The following is a 16224-nucleotide window of genomic DNA, read 5'->3' as shown; positions in this document are numbered from 1 at the left end:
TGAAGAAATCAGATGAAATTCAAAATTGAGTTATATGGAAAGTAGTCGTGGTTGTGAACCGAATTCGCCCATTTCCGTCCATGTTATCAGGGTATCAAGAAAGTATTATATACCGAATTTCATTGAAATCGATCGAATAGTTCTTGAGATATGGTTTTTGACCCATAAGTGTGCCACGCCACGCCCATTTTCCCATTTAAAAAAAAATCTGAGTGCAACATCCTTCTGCTATTTTTTCAGTAAAATTTAGCGTTTCTGATGATTTTCGTTAGTGAGTTTATGCAATTTTAGTAATTTTCAACCTAACCTTTGTATGGGAGGTGGGCGTGGTTTTTATCCGATTTTTAGTGATTGCAGAAAGTTTTGTTTATATAGCTTTGGTAGTTTACGAGATATGTACATAAAACTTATGAGGGGGAAGAAATTATTTTGTTGTTGTAAAAGTAAAATAAATTTCCGAAATAATTTTTATCGTGGTGCCAAAACCTGAATTCGACAATTTTTCTATAAAAAAATAATAATAAAATAAAATAAAAATATTAATAAAATAAAATAAAATTAATAATAAAATAAAATAAAAATAATAATGAAATAAAATAAAAATATAAATAAAATAAAATAAAATAAAATAAAAATATATATTTTCATTATAATTTTAGTTTATTCGGTATTTTGATTGTGTTACATTTTAAATGAATCCAAGATTACTTCATTTTTCAGTAGTTACTTTAAAAAGTTCTTTAAAAACTGCTCAACAAACGCCATGACAGCACAAAAACCTTACACAAAACCGCTTCATTTAACTTGCATTGAGCTACATAGACTGCTACTCAGCGCTTTTGAGGCACGCTAACTGAGTCTTCGGCTCACTTTTTAACACTGCGAAAATCGTTACGGAAATACCACAATTATACTTAACTTCGCCGCAGTGTTTAATTGAAGATCAAATCAGCATCTGGTGCGCCCTTCTGATGGCGGAACTTCGGTTTACTCGGGCGCTGATAGTGATTTTGAGACATGTTGCGTTGAGATTGCATTAAAGATTCCTTTTCATCAAATAAAAAAAAACAATTTGGTTAAATATTTAAAAAAATATTTGTGATAATCCCGCTACTTACCTGATAGTCCTCCTCTTCTATGCGTTCCGTGATGTTCAGCGTTAAACGCTTTACGCGCTCCTTCTCCTCGCGTGTCTTCTCCTCCTGCAGTTTCAAATTTATGGCCAACTGTGAGTCGGATGGCGCAACAAATTGTTTAAATTGCTGTTTGCCACCTTTGCCGCTGCGTACCATCAGCACAAATGGCACGACACTGCCACCGTTACCAGCACTGTTGCCAGCACCGCTGTTTGCATTACTTTTAGCTGCTTCTTTCTCGCCACCCGATTGATTACCACTCGCTGTGGTAATTTGCTCATACGATTTCTTACTCGTTCTGGCCATCATTGGCACGGGTATGTCTTTTGTATTCGGCTTAACAGTCTCTTTGATGCGCTCCTGATAACTGTCGGCGGCCATCTTCTCAAACATCTGTTCGAATTCCAGATCTTCCTTCGTCTTTTCCGACACATGTGGTTCGCAATCTTCGAGCATAAATTCATTTTCAGTCCAATCGGTTGTGTTCGCCAGCTCATTGGCATTATTCGCATCCTCGGTGTTGGGATCATCATCGCCGCCAGCGTCGTGATTACGCGTACGTGGTTCACGTTCGGAAGAGGAGTCGTCACTCAGCTGTTAAGACGGTATTATTTAACTTTATTTTCATTTTTTTATAAATATTAAACTCACTCCATCATCAAATTCACTGTCCTCCCGTATGGGCTCTAGATTATTATCAGTCTCCGTTTGCGCTTTCATGCCTTCTTTTAATTGTGGATACAACTCTTCCTTTAATTTCTCAATCGCTTCCTTGGCTTGTTCGAGACTTTTGTAGAGCTTTCAATAAAAATTATTTCAATTTACACTTTTTTCACTTTCTTCTAATTATTAACGGTAAATACCTTTAATTTTGGTCGCACATTTGCCACGCAATCGCGGTACATGTGATCCACTAATATGGGAAACAAATCCGCCGTATTTTCCACTCTACTAAATACAGGATGAGACTTTTTATACCAGTAGTAGTGTTGGAAGAACACCAGGAAATAGTCAAGCCTGCAATTTAAACGTTTTTGTACTGGAAAATAAAATTTCTTGAAACCGAAGCATACTTTTTACGACTCATGGAACTGGTGAAGTATTGGCCACACGTATCGAGTAGCATACAAGCTAATTTCAAACGGAACAAACTATCTGGTGGATCTAGCTCGGAATATACGCCGTCCTCAGTTGACACGCCCAATGAGATAATCGAGTAGAGCGTGTTCAAAATATTCGTCGACTCCACCAATTTATAGTTGTACAATTCACCCAAGTATTTAGCCATCGCTATGCGTCGCTGTGCCAACTTGGGTGAGTGTATCTCCAGTCCAGCGCGTATATCTTCAAAGACATTATCGATGACCATAGTCACTGCACGCTCTTGATATGAACTCAAGCCCGATACCAGATCAGCGAGACAGCGTATGAGTGGAAAACGTAACAAATACGCCTTGGACATGCATTTGATGGCATAGTTGCTCACCTCCGGATCATCCCAGTTGATGCGACGCATCATTTTTATACAACGATCCACATTTTGTTTGCACAGCTCTTCGAATATCAAATGTCGTATGTACTCGTGTATTACTGGGCGCACGACAGCATCTTGCTTTACCGTATCCGGCGGCTTAACGAGGTAGTAAACACTTTCAACTTGCGCGGCGTGACGTGAGTCCAAAGCGGTAGCCGTCTTCAGACGCATCATTTGATCGAGGAAGACATTGGTGAGCAGACGCGAGTCGCGGCAATTGTAGAGATAAATGCCGGCGACCTCAATGAAAGCGCAGGCCATTTCAATTTGATGATGTTGGAAGTCACGCAACAACATCTTCAGACAACTGAGCGCATCGAACTTCTTGCAAAGTCCGAACTTCACCATTTCACCGATGAAGCGTACAATTTTGATTTTCGATTCGATATTTAGCTGATTCTTCTTGCGTATGTGCCATTTGAACTCCTTCCGCAGCATTTCCGATAAGTCCACAGCAACGTCTGTGTTACACAAATTCACAATGGCGACGAAACGTGATAGGAATGGCAGCAAATCCAAGCGTGTTCTATGAAGTGGTAGGAATGTAGCTTTTTTCACAAGAAAAATAAACTTTAATGTAGAAAACCTACCTCTGCACTGTAAAAATGGATTTTGTTAGCTTTTTGCGATTATTTTTTGTATTAAAATTCAGCAGAAACTCAATTGCTGCGGAATCGATGAGCTCTTTGTTGACACAGTTATTCAAATTTGTCAAAAACTGATCAAAATGCTGTTTGCTATGTGGCGTTTGACTAGCACTTAAACGTCCCGCCTCCATTAGCGCATTCGCAATTTTATCTGGTAATGGCGCTGCTGCAGCTGCTGCTGTTGACTCTTCGTTGACTTGCTCGGCTGGCGCTTCTGCCTCTTTGTCATTCGGTGGGTCCGATGCTGTTGACGGCGGATCATCAATATCCATTTCAACATCAATATCGGCATCGAGCGCCTCCTCTGTCATCTCTGTGGGCTCCTCGTTCTGTTCCAAATCCACTTTTGGCGCAGAGAAATTCGGTAGGTATTGCCGCAAATCGGGCAGATCGGTGTAAAAGCTTTTAGTTTCATCATCACCCCAGGGATCGAGATCGCCCATAGTTGCATCCTCGAGCATATTTTCGATAACAGTGCCTGCATTGCAGTTTTCCGTCTCCGTGGTCAGTTCTGGCAATGGCTCGTCAAGTAGGTCCGAGAGCGTTTGTGCAGATGAGTGTAGTTTGTCAAAGTTCGCTTGCATTAGCTCACATTTTTCCTTTTTGTCATTGGAAATTTCGCCTAAATCAATTTGTTAAACACTTTAGTAATGTACGAATGTGTAATTCAGTTAATTTTCCTCACCTTTTGATTCCATAGTACGGCGTATGCTTTTCGTCATATTAAGCAATTCCTGTTGCTCTGATATTAAATGTTTGCACAAATTTTTAAAGTAATCCTTAAGCAAACCCCGTAAATTTTGCTGTCTGTCAGGCGCTAGAAAATCGGACTTTGGTATGGGTACACCACCAAACTTTTCCGCAAAATTTTGCATTTTTCGTGGCACTAGTCCAGCATACTCCTCACCACAGTGGCGACAAAAAGACAATATAATCGAGAAATTGCTATGATCCTCTTTGTCTTGCGAAATCACATTGATCAGCACAGAACCAAGTAGCTGTAGGCCTTGTTTGCCACTAATAACTCCGGAGCTCACAAGTTCCGCAAATAAACGTAAGTCGACACGCAACTTACTGGGATTTGAGATCTTCTCACCAGGTTTTAAAGCCAACGACTTTTGCCATGCTTCCAGAAATTGTGCATCAAAGTCAGCATAGGTTTGGTGTAAGCGCGAGCAGAGTGTTACTGCCGCCGGTACGTCGGTCATTTTTAATTTTGCTTCAGATAATGCGGCACAGATTTCAGAAATGTATTTACTTAAATTAAGCCCACTCATATCCTTAAGTAATGCCTCCAATTGGGCGGCAGTGAACTGTTTCAGCTTCTTTACAAATGCGGTATTTCGCTTCAAACTCGAATCCAGTTTGGCAAAAAAGGAATCTCCTGGGTGTTCACAGTTTAGATTTTCAGCACGTAGCTGCGCTTTCGATTTAATTTTAGCTTGCAAATCTGCTATGAAATTATTGAGCTCTTCACGTTCACGTTGCTCTGCCTCGATGGCGGCAGCAGCGGCCTCATCCGTTTCTGGCGCAGCTTCCGCGGTTGACTCCGATTTCTCGGCTGACTTATTGTCCTCACCATTAGATAAACTTTCCACCACCATTTTGGTAGTTGTTTTTTAGTTGGCAAAATTGACTTTTAAATATTTTTTTCAAGAATATCCAAATTTTTCCAAACTATTCACTGTATAGCTTTTGTGTTTTCGTAGTTGAACTGATTTGACAGTTGTAGACGCAAACAGCTGGAGGCAATGGCGTAGCATTGATTTTGTGTAAGGGGGTTTGGGGTTTTTTATTTCACTATATCATGCACTGATTTATTATATTTTCAAACTGGCTTTACTTCAAATGATAAAATCGAAAATCATAATATGTAAAATGATTTGCTTGGTGTTTTTCGGCACTTTAAAATTTAGAGTAAACCCGTCGGTCGGTCAAAAAAACGATTTCTCCAGATTTGGAATTTATATGTTTCTTTGAGTTAAATCAAATTTATGTGCAGATCAATCGTATATCAGTAAGATGGATTCAACCAAATCTATAGACCTATAACTTCGGACCCAGTTGTGCAATTTCAATGGACTGAGTCGATTAAGCTTCTTGTATCTGGTAAATTGGATGGATAGGTCCAATTGAACTGATAAAAGTGCATCGGGTCGGGTCCTTAACAATATTCCCGCCTTCCATTTGTAAAATGGGCATCCAATAAGTGAGATTGTACTGGTGAGGTACTAGTTGACTTAAAGCAATAGGAATAAGATGATAAAACTCGGATTTATCTTTTATTTTAAATAACATCTAACGATCGAAAGACAATTCTCGACAAAGCGAAGAGTTTTACGCTAGATATCAAAATACCTAGCTTAACTTAGGTCGACTTAAGCTGCTTCAACATGTTGCCACGGTTATATCTTATAAACACCTACATTTATATTCAAATGTAGAAAAGTATGTATTAAGGTCGTAATGGTTTCCATGCAATTACGGTTTTGTCAATAAAAATTTCACTGCCACACCAAATCAAACGCTCGAAATTTCGATGCATTCACAGTAAATTCCACAGTCTGATAAGTGAATCCCAAACGTTACCACCAATTTTATAACCTACGTATTTAGCATTAGAAATGCTTTGCTGGGCTGTTGAGGATAAAAATTTAATGGCACGCTTCCCAAGTATATATGCAAAAACCGAATCCGTCAAAGAATTAATGTTGAAATCGAGTATATCCATTGTGAGTGCAGTTTTTGTGCAATAAAAGTCCTACTAAGCAATAATAAAAGCAAAAACAAAACATTTCAAACACCAAACAAACGCCACGCATTAATCATGAAGTATCATGCCACATCATATCTCGAGAATCGCATCTTCGATCATCGTCTCGTCAAAGACAACCTGCTGGACAAATGGCCCACCGAAAACAACACTATGCACGAGTACATTGAGCGCAAGGACCACCGGAATCTGGCAGAGTCATATGTATCGCATACCATTTGTATCATATTCATACATACATACATATATTCTCAACCCCCCCACCCCACACTTTATAGAACTATTTCGTTTATTTCGCACCTCATACACTGTAGCTCTAGTTTATTTGAAGTGAAAATTAAATTTTTGTAGTTTTCAATTTGTGATGACTTTCATAGTAGAATTTCGTTGTTTGAAAAATCATCAGTTTTTCATTATCCTTTATAGAAAATAGTTTGTTTTTTTTGTTAGTTGAAAAAAATTGTAAAAAAAAATAATTAATTAATTAAAAATGTCGACCAAATTTGAACAAACCGTGATGTATTCGCAATTGCAGCCATGGAGTACGGCTGGTGCGCCTCCCTGCATGGAGCCTGTCTCGGGCCCGTCGGTGCCACCGCGCGTTGGCATATCTTATCAGGTTAGCATACTTCAGACTGACATAGCCACCACGAAATTTATTTATTTGTTTTTGTTTTTTTCTTGATAGACCAATCATCCGCATCCATGGCGACCGACACTGGCGTACGAAATGATTGAGGTCAAGAACTTAGCTGAGCAACCAGTAACCAATCAGTTGGTTAAGCCCTGCTTCTCACCCTCTGGCATGACTACAGAGCCCATGAACTTTCCCAACTTGGTAACGGGTTTCGAACGCAATCCACAACACGCTGCCCGTGCGGCGCTCTTCACACGCTACACCAACAACGAATGGGTTAATAGCAATCTCACCAAATATGCCGAATCGAATATAAATCGGTGAGTTCGATATATGTATGTAGTTAATCAAAATTCCGTTATTCACACGCAATTTTAAACAAATAGCAATCAATCGGAGCGCCTGCGTAATGATGCTGTGCGTTTAATGCGCGAAACCGATGAGAAGACCTCGCAAGGGCAGCGTGATGCCGGACGGCGTTTGGGTGAACGCATAACAGACGTAACCTTTTGGCGCAACGAATTAAATACCGAGTTGGATAAGTTGGTTTCGGAATCTGCAGCGATTTCCGACTTGAAACGCCGTTGCGGCAAAGCCATGCTGGATTTAGAGGCGCCTTTGCATATCGCGCAGGAGTGCTTGTATCATCGTGAGGCACGTGCGGGTGTGGAGAAGGTACATGATACCGCCGAGAAGGCATTGCTATTAGAAATCGACAACGTACGAAATTCGCGCGATAAACTTAAGGAACTCCACGAAAAGGTAAACATCTTGTAAGCTTCAGGCGAAACCTAACTGCGAAATTACTTGTAGATCACAAAGCAAGCTAATGACTGCCGTGCCGCTCAGCACTTGCTGGAGGAAGATGTGTCGCACAAAGAGTCTACTTTGGGTATCGATTCTGTTTGCCATCAATTGAATAATTATAGTCGTGGTATCACTTACTATGGTGGCATTGAAAAATACGATCCGAGCATAAGTACACAGGAGTCATGGGCTGAGGCGAGTAGCCAACGCGTTAGCAGGTGAATGAAGAATTAAGTTCCATAACGGAGTTCCTCGGTTCTCACTTACTTGTTCATTTATTTCACTTTTGTATGCCATAGATCTCAAGCCGAGCGCGCAAAGCTCTCTCAACTACGCAGCGATGCCGAGACTATTGTCAATGCTATTGCTCAATCTGTATGGGATCATTGGAGTAATACGAATAATGCTTTGGATCGTCGCGCCCAAGAAATGAACGAGTCCAAGAATAAGATACAGTTACATTTGCATAAGGTGCAACAGGAATTATTCGATATGGAAAAACACATTTTCTTGATACAAAAGGCCATACAAGATAAATCCAATCCCTTGAAGGTTGCACAAACGCGCCTGGAAGCACGTTCACATCGTGAAGGCGTGGAGTTATGCAAGTAAGTAACTAGGATTGACTGTAGGAAACTTTAGCATTAGGATTAGGAAAATTATCGAGGAATGTCGCTTAAAACGGAAAAATTTAAGGATATTACCTAAATGTGATCCGGATAGTGAAGAATACTTTGAATATTTCGAAGTTTTTGTCAAGGGCATGTTACTAAACTTCTACACTCTCGTATTTTACAGGGATTGGGCTCAACTGCGGCTCGTACAAGAAGTGCAAGATATACAGGACACTGTAAAGCAGCTACATCACAAGTTGCAGGAAGCCGAGGCTCAGCACCAGAATTTACTAAAAACTCGTTCAACGCTCGAGGCGGATTTGCGACGCAAAGTGAATGCACTGTTTATAGATCGTGAAAAGTGTATGGGACTTAGGAGATCTTTCCCCGTGAATAATTTGATCAAGTACTAAATTGTAAATGTTTTAAAAAATTGTTAGTTTGTAAATGCAAGTGAATAAGTGGGTCCATTAGTCCATTTATGTCAATAAAAATTAATAGTAATTATTTGTGAAACTTGACTCTTGATTTATAATACTAAAATAAGAATTCATAGAGAATAGATAAAATAATCAAGGTGCTTGCAAAAGAGGCTAAATTAAATACAATTATAATAAAAAATAAATAAATTTATATAAAATTCTTTCACCTGTCTCATGAAGTAAGGCAACTCTGTCTTACAGCGAATCGAATAGCGGAATAAGCAGGTAAAGTTCCGTTATTTTTCGTGTAGCGGGAAAATGTGTGCTAGTTTTTATAATTCGATTAAAATTGTTATTTAATAAATAGTGAGAATTGAGAGTGCATTATTGTGTTTATAAGACTGTAACTACCAAAATTCAGCATTACTAGTTTCATCAAAACAGCAAATTCGGTGAGTGATGTCTTTATTTAATTGCATTTGTAAGCCTCTTTATTTTATGCTTGTTTGCATAGAAATATATTATTTTCTCAGTTTAAATCAGAATTGTGCAACTTACATACATACAAAACATGAATTTAAAACTATTTTCCTTAAGATCCACAATTAAAAAAATTTCAATTATAAAAACATTTTCTATACACATTTACAAAAACAAATATTTGTATGCGTGTATAAGTACACTGGTGGCCAGAATATTGTAACATGCTTGTTTTCCCAGTTTTAATCATTTGGTGCTATTTAACAATTTTAATTTATTTTCTTAATAAAAATTAAAATTAATAGAACCAAATGATCAACACTGGTAGAGCAAGTTTTTTTAATCACCATCAGTGTATATAAATATGTGAAAACACCCAAATAAACCCATCTCATATAAATGCCTGAAAGTATGCAATATACAGTTTTCAATGTTGCCATATTTTTAAATGCTATTAGTTTATAAGTTTTAATATAAAAAAAAATTACTCCTAAACATTAAATGAATATTGCGTTATTTCTTCAATAAGTTTTGTGAAAAATAATTACGATTTCAATTTTAATAATATAAAAAGAATAAACAGTTTTAACATAAAAACATGGAGCTTCAAAAACGTGCCCTTAAAATTCCCTTGTTCATATTTTGAATACAACACTTTTTACATTTCGCGAATGTGCGTGTGTGTGCAGGTCTTTTTTCAGCGCAACAAACTGCAAATTTATAGATCCCGTTGCCGGCAATTGTGTAAAATTTAGTAACTTAAAGAATTGTTAAAGTTTTAATAAAAATTGAGTTGCGATTGCGCGGTTGACACATTACAGCTTAATAAGTGTTGATTCGGTAAGTAAATACAATTAATTTGTTGTTGTAATCAATCGCAATGATTTGTTGCATTTTGTATGAACTTTCTATTAAATATTTTCAAGTCCACACGAATGTGGAATAAAATTGTACTTCAATTGCACATACAGTTTTCAAGTGTGCACATTATTAAGTGTATATAATTGTACATTCAGATAATAAAGAAGAAAATATTTTAGCAGAAACTGACGTGTCTTTAAGTGCCTTTACATACACTCTTATCTACATATTTTTGTTGTAAGTAATGTGCATTGATAAACAAGTTACTTGAGATCTTTATGTAAATGTAAAATAATTTTCCATAACTATAAAAAAGATGCTTTAGAAAATTAACTCTTCAAATTGCTCAGAGACCATAGTGAATTTAGTGCGAGAAGCTCGTTTTTATAATCCAGATTGAATCGTCATATTCTCAAACCATATACATATTTCTATTTTTCTGCCCGTTTTGTCTAAATAATTTGTTAAAAAAATTGAAGAAATTACAAAATGTATATTTTGAGATTCACACAATGCGATAAATATTCGTCCTGCTAAATATAGAAAATCAAAAACAAATTGTATATCATAAAAAAAAAATAAACGATTTATGTAATTACGTTGCATGCACCGTTTCAGTAGCTACGTCAACATGCGTTTGACAATATTTCTTTTAATATTGTGCATATTCCAATATGCGGTCAGCGTTGACCAAACTAATTTCAAGACATGCGAACAAAGCAGCTTTTGCAGGTAATTAAAATTAATTGCGCCAACTGTCATTGTCAATATTATTAATAATATGTTCCATTTATAGACGTTGCCGCAATGTGAAGCCAGACAATCCCAAATTCGGTTTGGTGCCTGGTACGCTCAACATCTACTCCGATTCTATAACTGCAGAACTACAACATAAGATTAACAAGCATGTCTTTACGCTGAAAATAGAAGCATTGGAGGTAGATCATCACTTTCTATCCTTTTTTGTTTTAATTTGTAATGTTTTATAATTCTATAACAGCAAGGCAACACATTCCGTTTGTTGGTGGATGAGAAAAATCCTTTGAAACCGCGCTACCGTGTAACCGATGCACTCAAATCGGCACCGAAACCTGGCAGGTAATGTTTTACGAGTGTAGACAACAATGCATTTGTTAAATTTGCTTCATTACTCACAGCATTAAGGTGCAAGAAGGTGAAACTGAATTCACTATTACTTCGGGACCCAATAAAGCTGTGGTCGTCGCCGATCCATTCCGTATTGATTTCTATCAAAATGACGTGCTTACCGTCTCGGTAAATGCTAAAGGTCTTATGACTTTTGAGCATTTGCGTCCGAAACCACAGCAACCAGCAGAGGGTGCGGACGATGCTGCCGCTAATGAGGTGAAGGAAGCAGATGAAATCACCGATCCTGGTGCATGGGAGGAGAACTTTAAATCACATCACGACTCGAAACCATACGGACCGGAAGCAGTTGCGCTTGATTTTACCTTCCCAGAAGCAGAGATACTCTTCGGTTTACCCGAACATGCGGACACATTTGCTTTGAAATCCACCTCTGGTACAGATCCCTATCGTTTATACAATACCGATGTCTTTGAGTATATACTCGACAGTAAGATGGCTTTGTACGGTTCGGTGCCAGTGCTCTATGGTCATGGGTAAGTTTCTTGTGTGGTTTGCAAAGTAAAATGTGCCTGTTAAATATTTAAATAATTTAATTAGTACACAACGCACTGCCGCGGTCTATTGGCAGAATGCCGCAGAAACCTGGGTTGATATATACACTGCTGAAAAGAATGTTGTATCCTCGATCGTCAATTTTGTTTCGGGTAAGCATTGAATGCATACACGTGTGAACAATTTTATTTAATGTATTCTCTTGCAGGTTCTCGCAAGTCTGATCCACCAGCCGCGCACTTCATGTCCGAATCCGGTATTATTGATGTATTCATTTTGTTGGGCCCATCGCCACTCGATACGTTCAAGCAATACACATCCCTAACGGGCACTGCACCCTTGCCACAAATGTGGACGCTCGCTTATCACCAGTCACGTTGGAATTACAATAATGAGCTCGATGTTGCTGATGTCTCCACCAAATTTGATGAATATGATATCCCCATGGATACAATGTGGTTGGATATTGAATATACTGACGGCAAGCGCTATTTCACGTGGGATCAGTTCAAATTCCCCAATCCACTTGGCATGATTAAGAATTTGACTGATGTGGGTCGTCATTTGGTCGTCATTATTGATCCACATATTAAGCGGGATACCCACTATTTCTTCCACAACGATTGCACTGAACGCGGTTATTATGTAAAGACGCGTGAGGGCGGTGACTACGAAGGTTTGTTTCACATAACGCTTTATCCTTTACAAATTGTGTGTAATATGCTTCATATACAGGTTGGTGCTGGCCCGGTTCTGCTAGCTATGTGGATTTCTTCAATCCGGAGGCGCGTGCATATTATGCCAGTCAATATTTGCCAACGAATTTTAAGACCATTACGAACGATGTCATGATTTGGAATGACATGAACGAACCATCCGTATTTAATGGACCCGAGGTGACAATGCCCAAAGATATGGTACATTATGGCAATTGGGAACATCGCGATGTACATAATTTGTATGGACACATGTATACGATGGCTACATTCGAGGGCTTACTCGGTCGTGATCCAAATCAACGTCCATTCATATTGACACGCTCCCACTTTGCTGGTACACAACGTTATGCCCTTATTTGGACCGGTGACAATATGGCTGAATGGAGTCACTTGCAATATTCCATCAAAATGTGTTTATCTGAAGCTGTGGGTGGTTTCTCTTTCTGCGGTGCTGATGTCGGTGGTTTCTTTGGTAACCCGGATGCTGAATTATTTGAACGTTGGTATCAAGCTGGCGCATTCTTGCCATTCTTCCGTGGTCATTCGCACATAGACACGAAACGCCGTGAGCCATGGGTGTACGGCGAAAAGATACGTATGATTGTGCGCGAAGCTCTGCGTATGCGTTACTCCTACTTGCCACTGTGGTATACAATGTTCTATGAACATGAGTTGACAGGCGAACCTGTCATGCGTCCACTGCTAACACATTATCCCAAAGACAAAGAGGCCTTTGCCATCGACAATGAGTTCCTCTTGCAGGATCGTTTGCTTGTGCGTCCCGTTATGGAACAGGGTGTTAAAAAGGTGAATGTTTATTTCCCAGCAATTGATGACAAAAAGAATGGTGATGTATGGTATAGTATTGACACACTAAAGAAGTACACCAACGTCGGCTATGAAAGCATACCCGTCGAAAGTGATACGGTGAGTGTACAGATGAAGCGCTTATAACATGAAATTTTGTAAGCTAAATAATCTTTCTCTTTAGATTCCTGTATTCCAACGCGGCGGCACGATTATACCCAAAAAAGAACGCATACGCCGCGCCGCAACGCTCATGAAAAATGACCCCTACACACTGGTTATATGTTTGAACCGCGCCGGCAAAGCAGAGGGCACACTCTATGTGGACGATGAGAAATCGTACGATTATCGCAATGGCGTGTTCAATTATATAAAATTCAATTTTGAAAATAACAAATTGGATGTGAATCCGATTGGCAAACTCAACTATAAGACACCCGCTTGGATTGAGCGTGTTGTCATAGCTGGCTTGGAACGTGCGCCCAAGTCGGCCACACTTATTATCGATGGTATTTCGAAAGAACTAGAGGTACTACCTCACGGCGAGGCTATCGCTATACGCAAGCCTGGCGTTTCTGTCCAGCAAATATATAATATTCGACTTAATTTTTAAAACTGCAAAGACAGTATAAAAGAATTGCATAACCGATTAGTGTGCGTTAGGCACGCCGTTTGTACTCGACAATTGACATTATTTTATGAAATGTACACTTTCGATGGCACCTATTAGGCATAACTTTTTTTTTATCGAAACTAAACGAAAAATTATATCAAAAATTGGTGAATGTATTTTAGTATGTGAAATTGTTGAATTTCCCAAATTACAAGAATAAAAACAAGAATTGCATGCAAGTTTAAATTAGCCAAAAATTGTGTTTTATTATCCTATAAACCTTTATCAAGTCCAGTGTGCGTTCACACCCTATACTATGTGGACGCAACAATTGGTTGCCACACATGTGTATGTATTGTCGCTCGTGTCTTTGCGTGCTTGGTAGCTTATGCGTTTGTTTGTTTCGTTGTAATGCGTTAAGCGCCACCCTCCATTGTAAAGTGCTTAAGGGAGGTCATGCAATTTTCAGCAGTTATTCTGCGGTTTGTGTTTTTGTGCTTTATGGGGAAAATGGACATGCGCTCAAGTGTTTTATCCGACAAGGAGAAATTGGCGACGATTGCTTGTTGTCGCTGCTGTGTGGTATTTCAGTTTTATTTATGAGTTTGTACAGAGAGGTCGTAATGTCTCCTTAAATGTATATGGTGGGTGATTAGAAATTGGAGGTTATCTTTTAGAGTTTTTTAGTTTAGATTTTTAAACAAGCTCTAGAATGCTAAATACAGTTGAACTCCATAACTCGAATCACGTAAAATTCTTCAAGTTTGAGAGACTTCGAGTTATATAAGAAGGTAATTTGTATGGAATTTGACTTCTATTGCCAATTTAAGAGTTCGAGTTATGGAGAACTTTGAGTTATAGAATTTCGAGTTATGAAAGTTGTATATTGATAATAGGGGTATTAGTTATATATAACTTGGTTCTTTTGCCTCAGTATTGATCTCGCATGAGATATCTCAACTCGGATATCGCTTAATAAATATATTTCTTAATAGAATACTTGCTTCTTTGAGAATGAATTTTTATTACATGTATTCTTTTTTTTACTTATTTATTTATTTTTTATTTATTTATTTTTTTTTTAATTAAGCAAATATAAAATATATGTATTTGTATAATTTTTTCATTAAATATGCATTTAACGTATTGTTAATAAATCTATTTCATTTGATTTTCACAATCATATTATATCGTATTTCATATATGATTTTATTTTATTTCTCTTTTCAGTTATTTTAATTTAATTTAAGTCAAAAATGAGTGAGTGAAAATATTTACTTTAAGGTTTGAGTTTTACGAAATAGTCTAATATCGAATGGTAAGTGAATTAATATTTTAAATTTAATAGTAAATTTTATTATTATTATATTAAAAACGTATAAGGAGAATCTATGTAGAGTCCTAAGAACAAACACATGAAAAAACGAAGTGTAGATAACAGCGGAGAATCTATGTGGAGACTTCGTAAGAAGTCTACAAAAGATCCTCAACATCTAGATAACATATTTAATCATTTATATATCGTTATATCCGCAGAATATAATCTATAAGTACTATGATCCAAAGTAGAGTAAAAGCATGACAATTTCTCTCTAACAAAAATATATATTCTCCACGACTTAACCCCACTTTCTATTATAAATATATTTTCTTTTGAGTCAACTCTGTAATGTAAACTGAAAAAAAAAACTCTTTGTGGCCGCTATTGTACTAAGTCGACACGCTCTTTCATTCTGAAGCTTCTGTTTTATTTCAAAACGCCTAAGGGAAGCTATGCAAGAAAAATTTGATACCCTGCAACTTTTTTTATGTTACATTAATTTTTTGATTGAGTCTATTGTTTGGAAGCTTTCATTAATGAAAAACGTTCACTTCTTCTTAAATTTTAAAATAAATATTTTTTATGCTTTCTTCCTTGGCCATTCCCACAACAGTCGAGTCCTTGTGATAGGAGCGGATCTGGTTTTTATCTGGCCAAGTATCCGCAACTCGGTAGCATTCCTCAAAAATATGTGTTCTGCCGTTACAACAACAATAGTATTTTCTCTTTTCATATTTCTATAGAACTATCTTGAGCTAATTAAAAAAATATTTATATATAATATATATATTTTGAAAAAGATAAAGCCTTCAGCAGCAGTTCCTGCGATTCTATTATTGCTTTCTTAAATAATTAATAATGCAGTAAATTCCTACTTCCGAAACTGTAAAAAAAATTCAAATATTTTTTTTGTATTATTTATCTTAAAGAATTATTTTTTCCATTATTGCCTTGCATAGAAATGTATTGCCCTTTTTTAAAGAGGTTAACGAACCTTGCAAAGCAACACAGTTGCGACTATTTTGTGGCATTCAGTTTGTATTTTGAGTTCAACAAAATCTTTTTTGCTTCTTGGTTAATAAAAAACACAGTTCTCCAACAAAAATAAAAACAACAACAACAAATGACAGTTAAAACGGATATGCATATACACACAATCACATAAATATCAAGGAAGTGGGACACACATTT

At 37.5% G+C, this 16224-nt stretch overlaps 3 protein-coding genes across 4 annotated transcripts; 2 read left to right on the top strand and 1 right to left on the bottom strand.

The window, feature by feature from the left end:
* Positions 1 to 637: 637 nt before the first annotated feature.
* On the bottom strand, positions 638 to 5045 carry LOC105212211 (regulator of nonsense transcripts 2). The gene is made up of 7 exons (XM_011184065.3): positions 4003 to 5045; positions 3261 to 3939; positions 2210 to 3196; positions 2000 to 2153; positions 1788 to 1934; positions 1119 to 1730; positions 638 to 1046 (listed from the first exon to the last, which is right to left on the bottom strand). Exons 1-7 carry the CDS (start codon positions 4919 to 4921, stop codon positions 933 to 935), a joined length of 3612 nt encoding a protein of 1203 aa, XP_011182367.2. The 5' UTR covers positions 4922 to 5045; the 3' UTR covers positions 638 to 932.
* Positions 5046 to 6446: 1401 nt separating this feature from the next.
* Positions 6447 to 8664, top strand: LOC105212210 (tektin-3). The gene is made up of 6 exons (XM_011184063.3): positions 6447 to 6709; positions 6779 to 7047; positions 7114 to 7489; positions 7541 to 7752; positions 7834 to 8142; positions 8333 to 8664. Exons 1-6 carry the CDS (start codon positions 6581 to 6583, stop codon positions 8559 to 8561), a joined length of 1524 nt encoding a protein of 507 aa, XP_011182365.1. The 5' UTR covers positions 6447 to 6580; the 3' UTR covers positions 8562 to 8664.
* Positions 8665 to 9715: 1051 nt separating this feature from the next.
* Positions 9716 to 13961, top strand: Ganab_3 (neutral alpha-glucosidase AB). Of its 2 annotated transcripts, none has more exons than XM_011184060.3 (9): positions 9716 to 9890; positions 10530 to 10643; positions 10708 to 10849; positions 10912 to 11009; positions 11069 to 11554; positions 11619 to 11725; positions 11782 to 12249; positions 12309 to 13219; positions 13284 to 13961. In XM_011184060.3, exons 2-9 carry the CDS (start codon positions 10543 to 10545, stop codon positions 13710 to 13712), a joined length of 2742 nt encoding a protein of 913 aa, XP_011182362.2. In that variant the 5' UTR covers positions 9716 to 9890; positions 10530 to 10542; the 3' UTR covers positions 13713 to 13961. The 2 variants fall into 2 exon arrangements, with proteins under 2 accessions (XP_011182362.2, XP_011182363.2); XM_011184061.3 differs by having other exon boundaries at positions 9719 to 9890; positions 10533 to 10643.
* Positions 13962 to 16224: the final 2263 nt, after the last annotated feature.

Source organism: Zeugodacus cucurbitae, chromosome 5 (assembly GCF_028554725.1).
Source record: "Zeugodacus cucurbitae isolate PBARC_wt_2022May chromosome 5, idZeuCucr1.2, whole genome shotgun sequence".
Taxonomy (NCBI): domain Eukaryota; kingdom Metazoa; phylum Arthropoda; class Insecta; order Diptera; family Tephritidae; genus Zeugodacus; species Zeugodacus cucurbitae.
This window is presented reverse-complemented; position numbering and strand designations above follow the sequence as displayed.

Bases quoted from the DNA above. Each gene is read 5' to 3' on its own strand.
- LOC105212211 (XM_011184065.3), bottom strand. From the start codon at position 4,921: ATGGTGGTGGAAAGTTTATCTAATGGTGAGGACAATAAGTCAGCCGAG. The intron at 3,197-3,260 runs GTAGGTTTTCTA...ACCACTTCATAG, and splicing joins TCCATTTTTACAGTGCAGAG to AACACGCTTGGATTTGCTGC. The intron at 1,047-1,118 runs GTAAGTAGCGGG...TTTGATGAAAAG, and splicing joins TAGAAGAGGAGGACTATCAG to GAATCTTTAATGCAATCTCA.
- LOC105212210 (XM_011184063.3), top strand. From the start codon at position 6,581: ATGTCGACCAAATTTGAACAAACCGTGATGTATTCGCAATTGCAGCCA. The intron at 6,710-6,778 runs GTTAGCATACTT...TTTTCTTGATAG, and splicing joins GCGTTGGCATATCTTATCAG to ACCAATCATCCGCATCCATG. The intron at 7,048-7,113 runs GTGAGTTCGATA...TTAAACAAATAG, and splicing joins GCCGAATCGAATATAAATCG to CAATCAATCGGAGCGCCTGC.
- Ganab_3 (XM_011184060.3), top strand. From the start codon at position 10,543: ATGCGTTTGACAATATTTCTTTTAATATTGTGCATATTCCAATATGCG. The intron at 12,250-12,308 runs GTTTGTTTCACA...CTTCATATACAG, and splicing joins TGAGGGCGGTGACTACGAAG to GTTGGTGCTGGCCCGGTTCT. The intron at 13,220-13,283 runs GTGAGTGTACAG...CTTTCTCTTTAG, and splicing joins TACCCGTCGAAAGTGATACG to ATTCCTGTATTCCAACGCGG.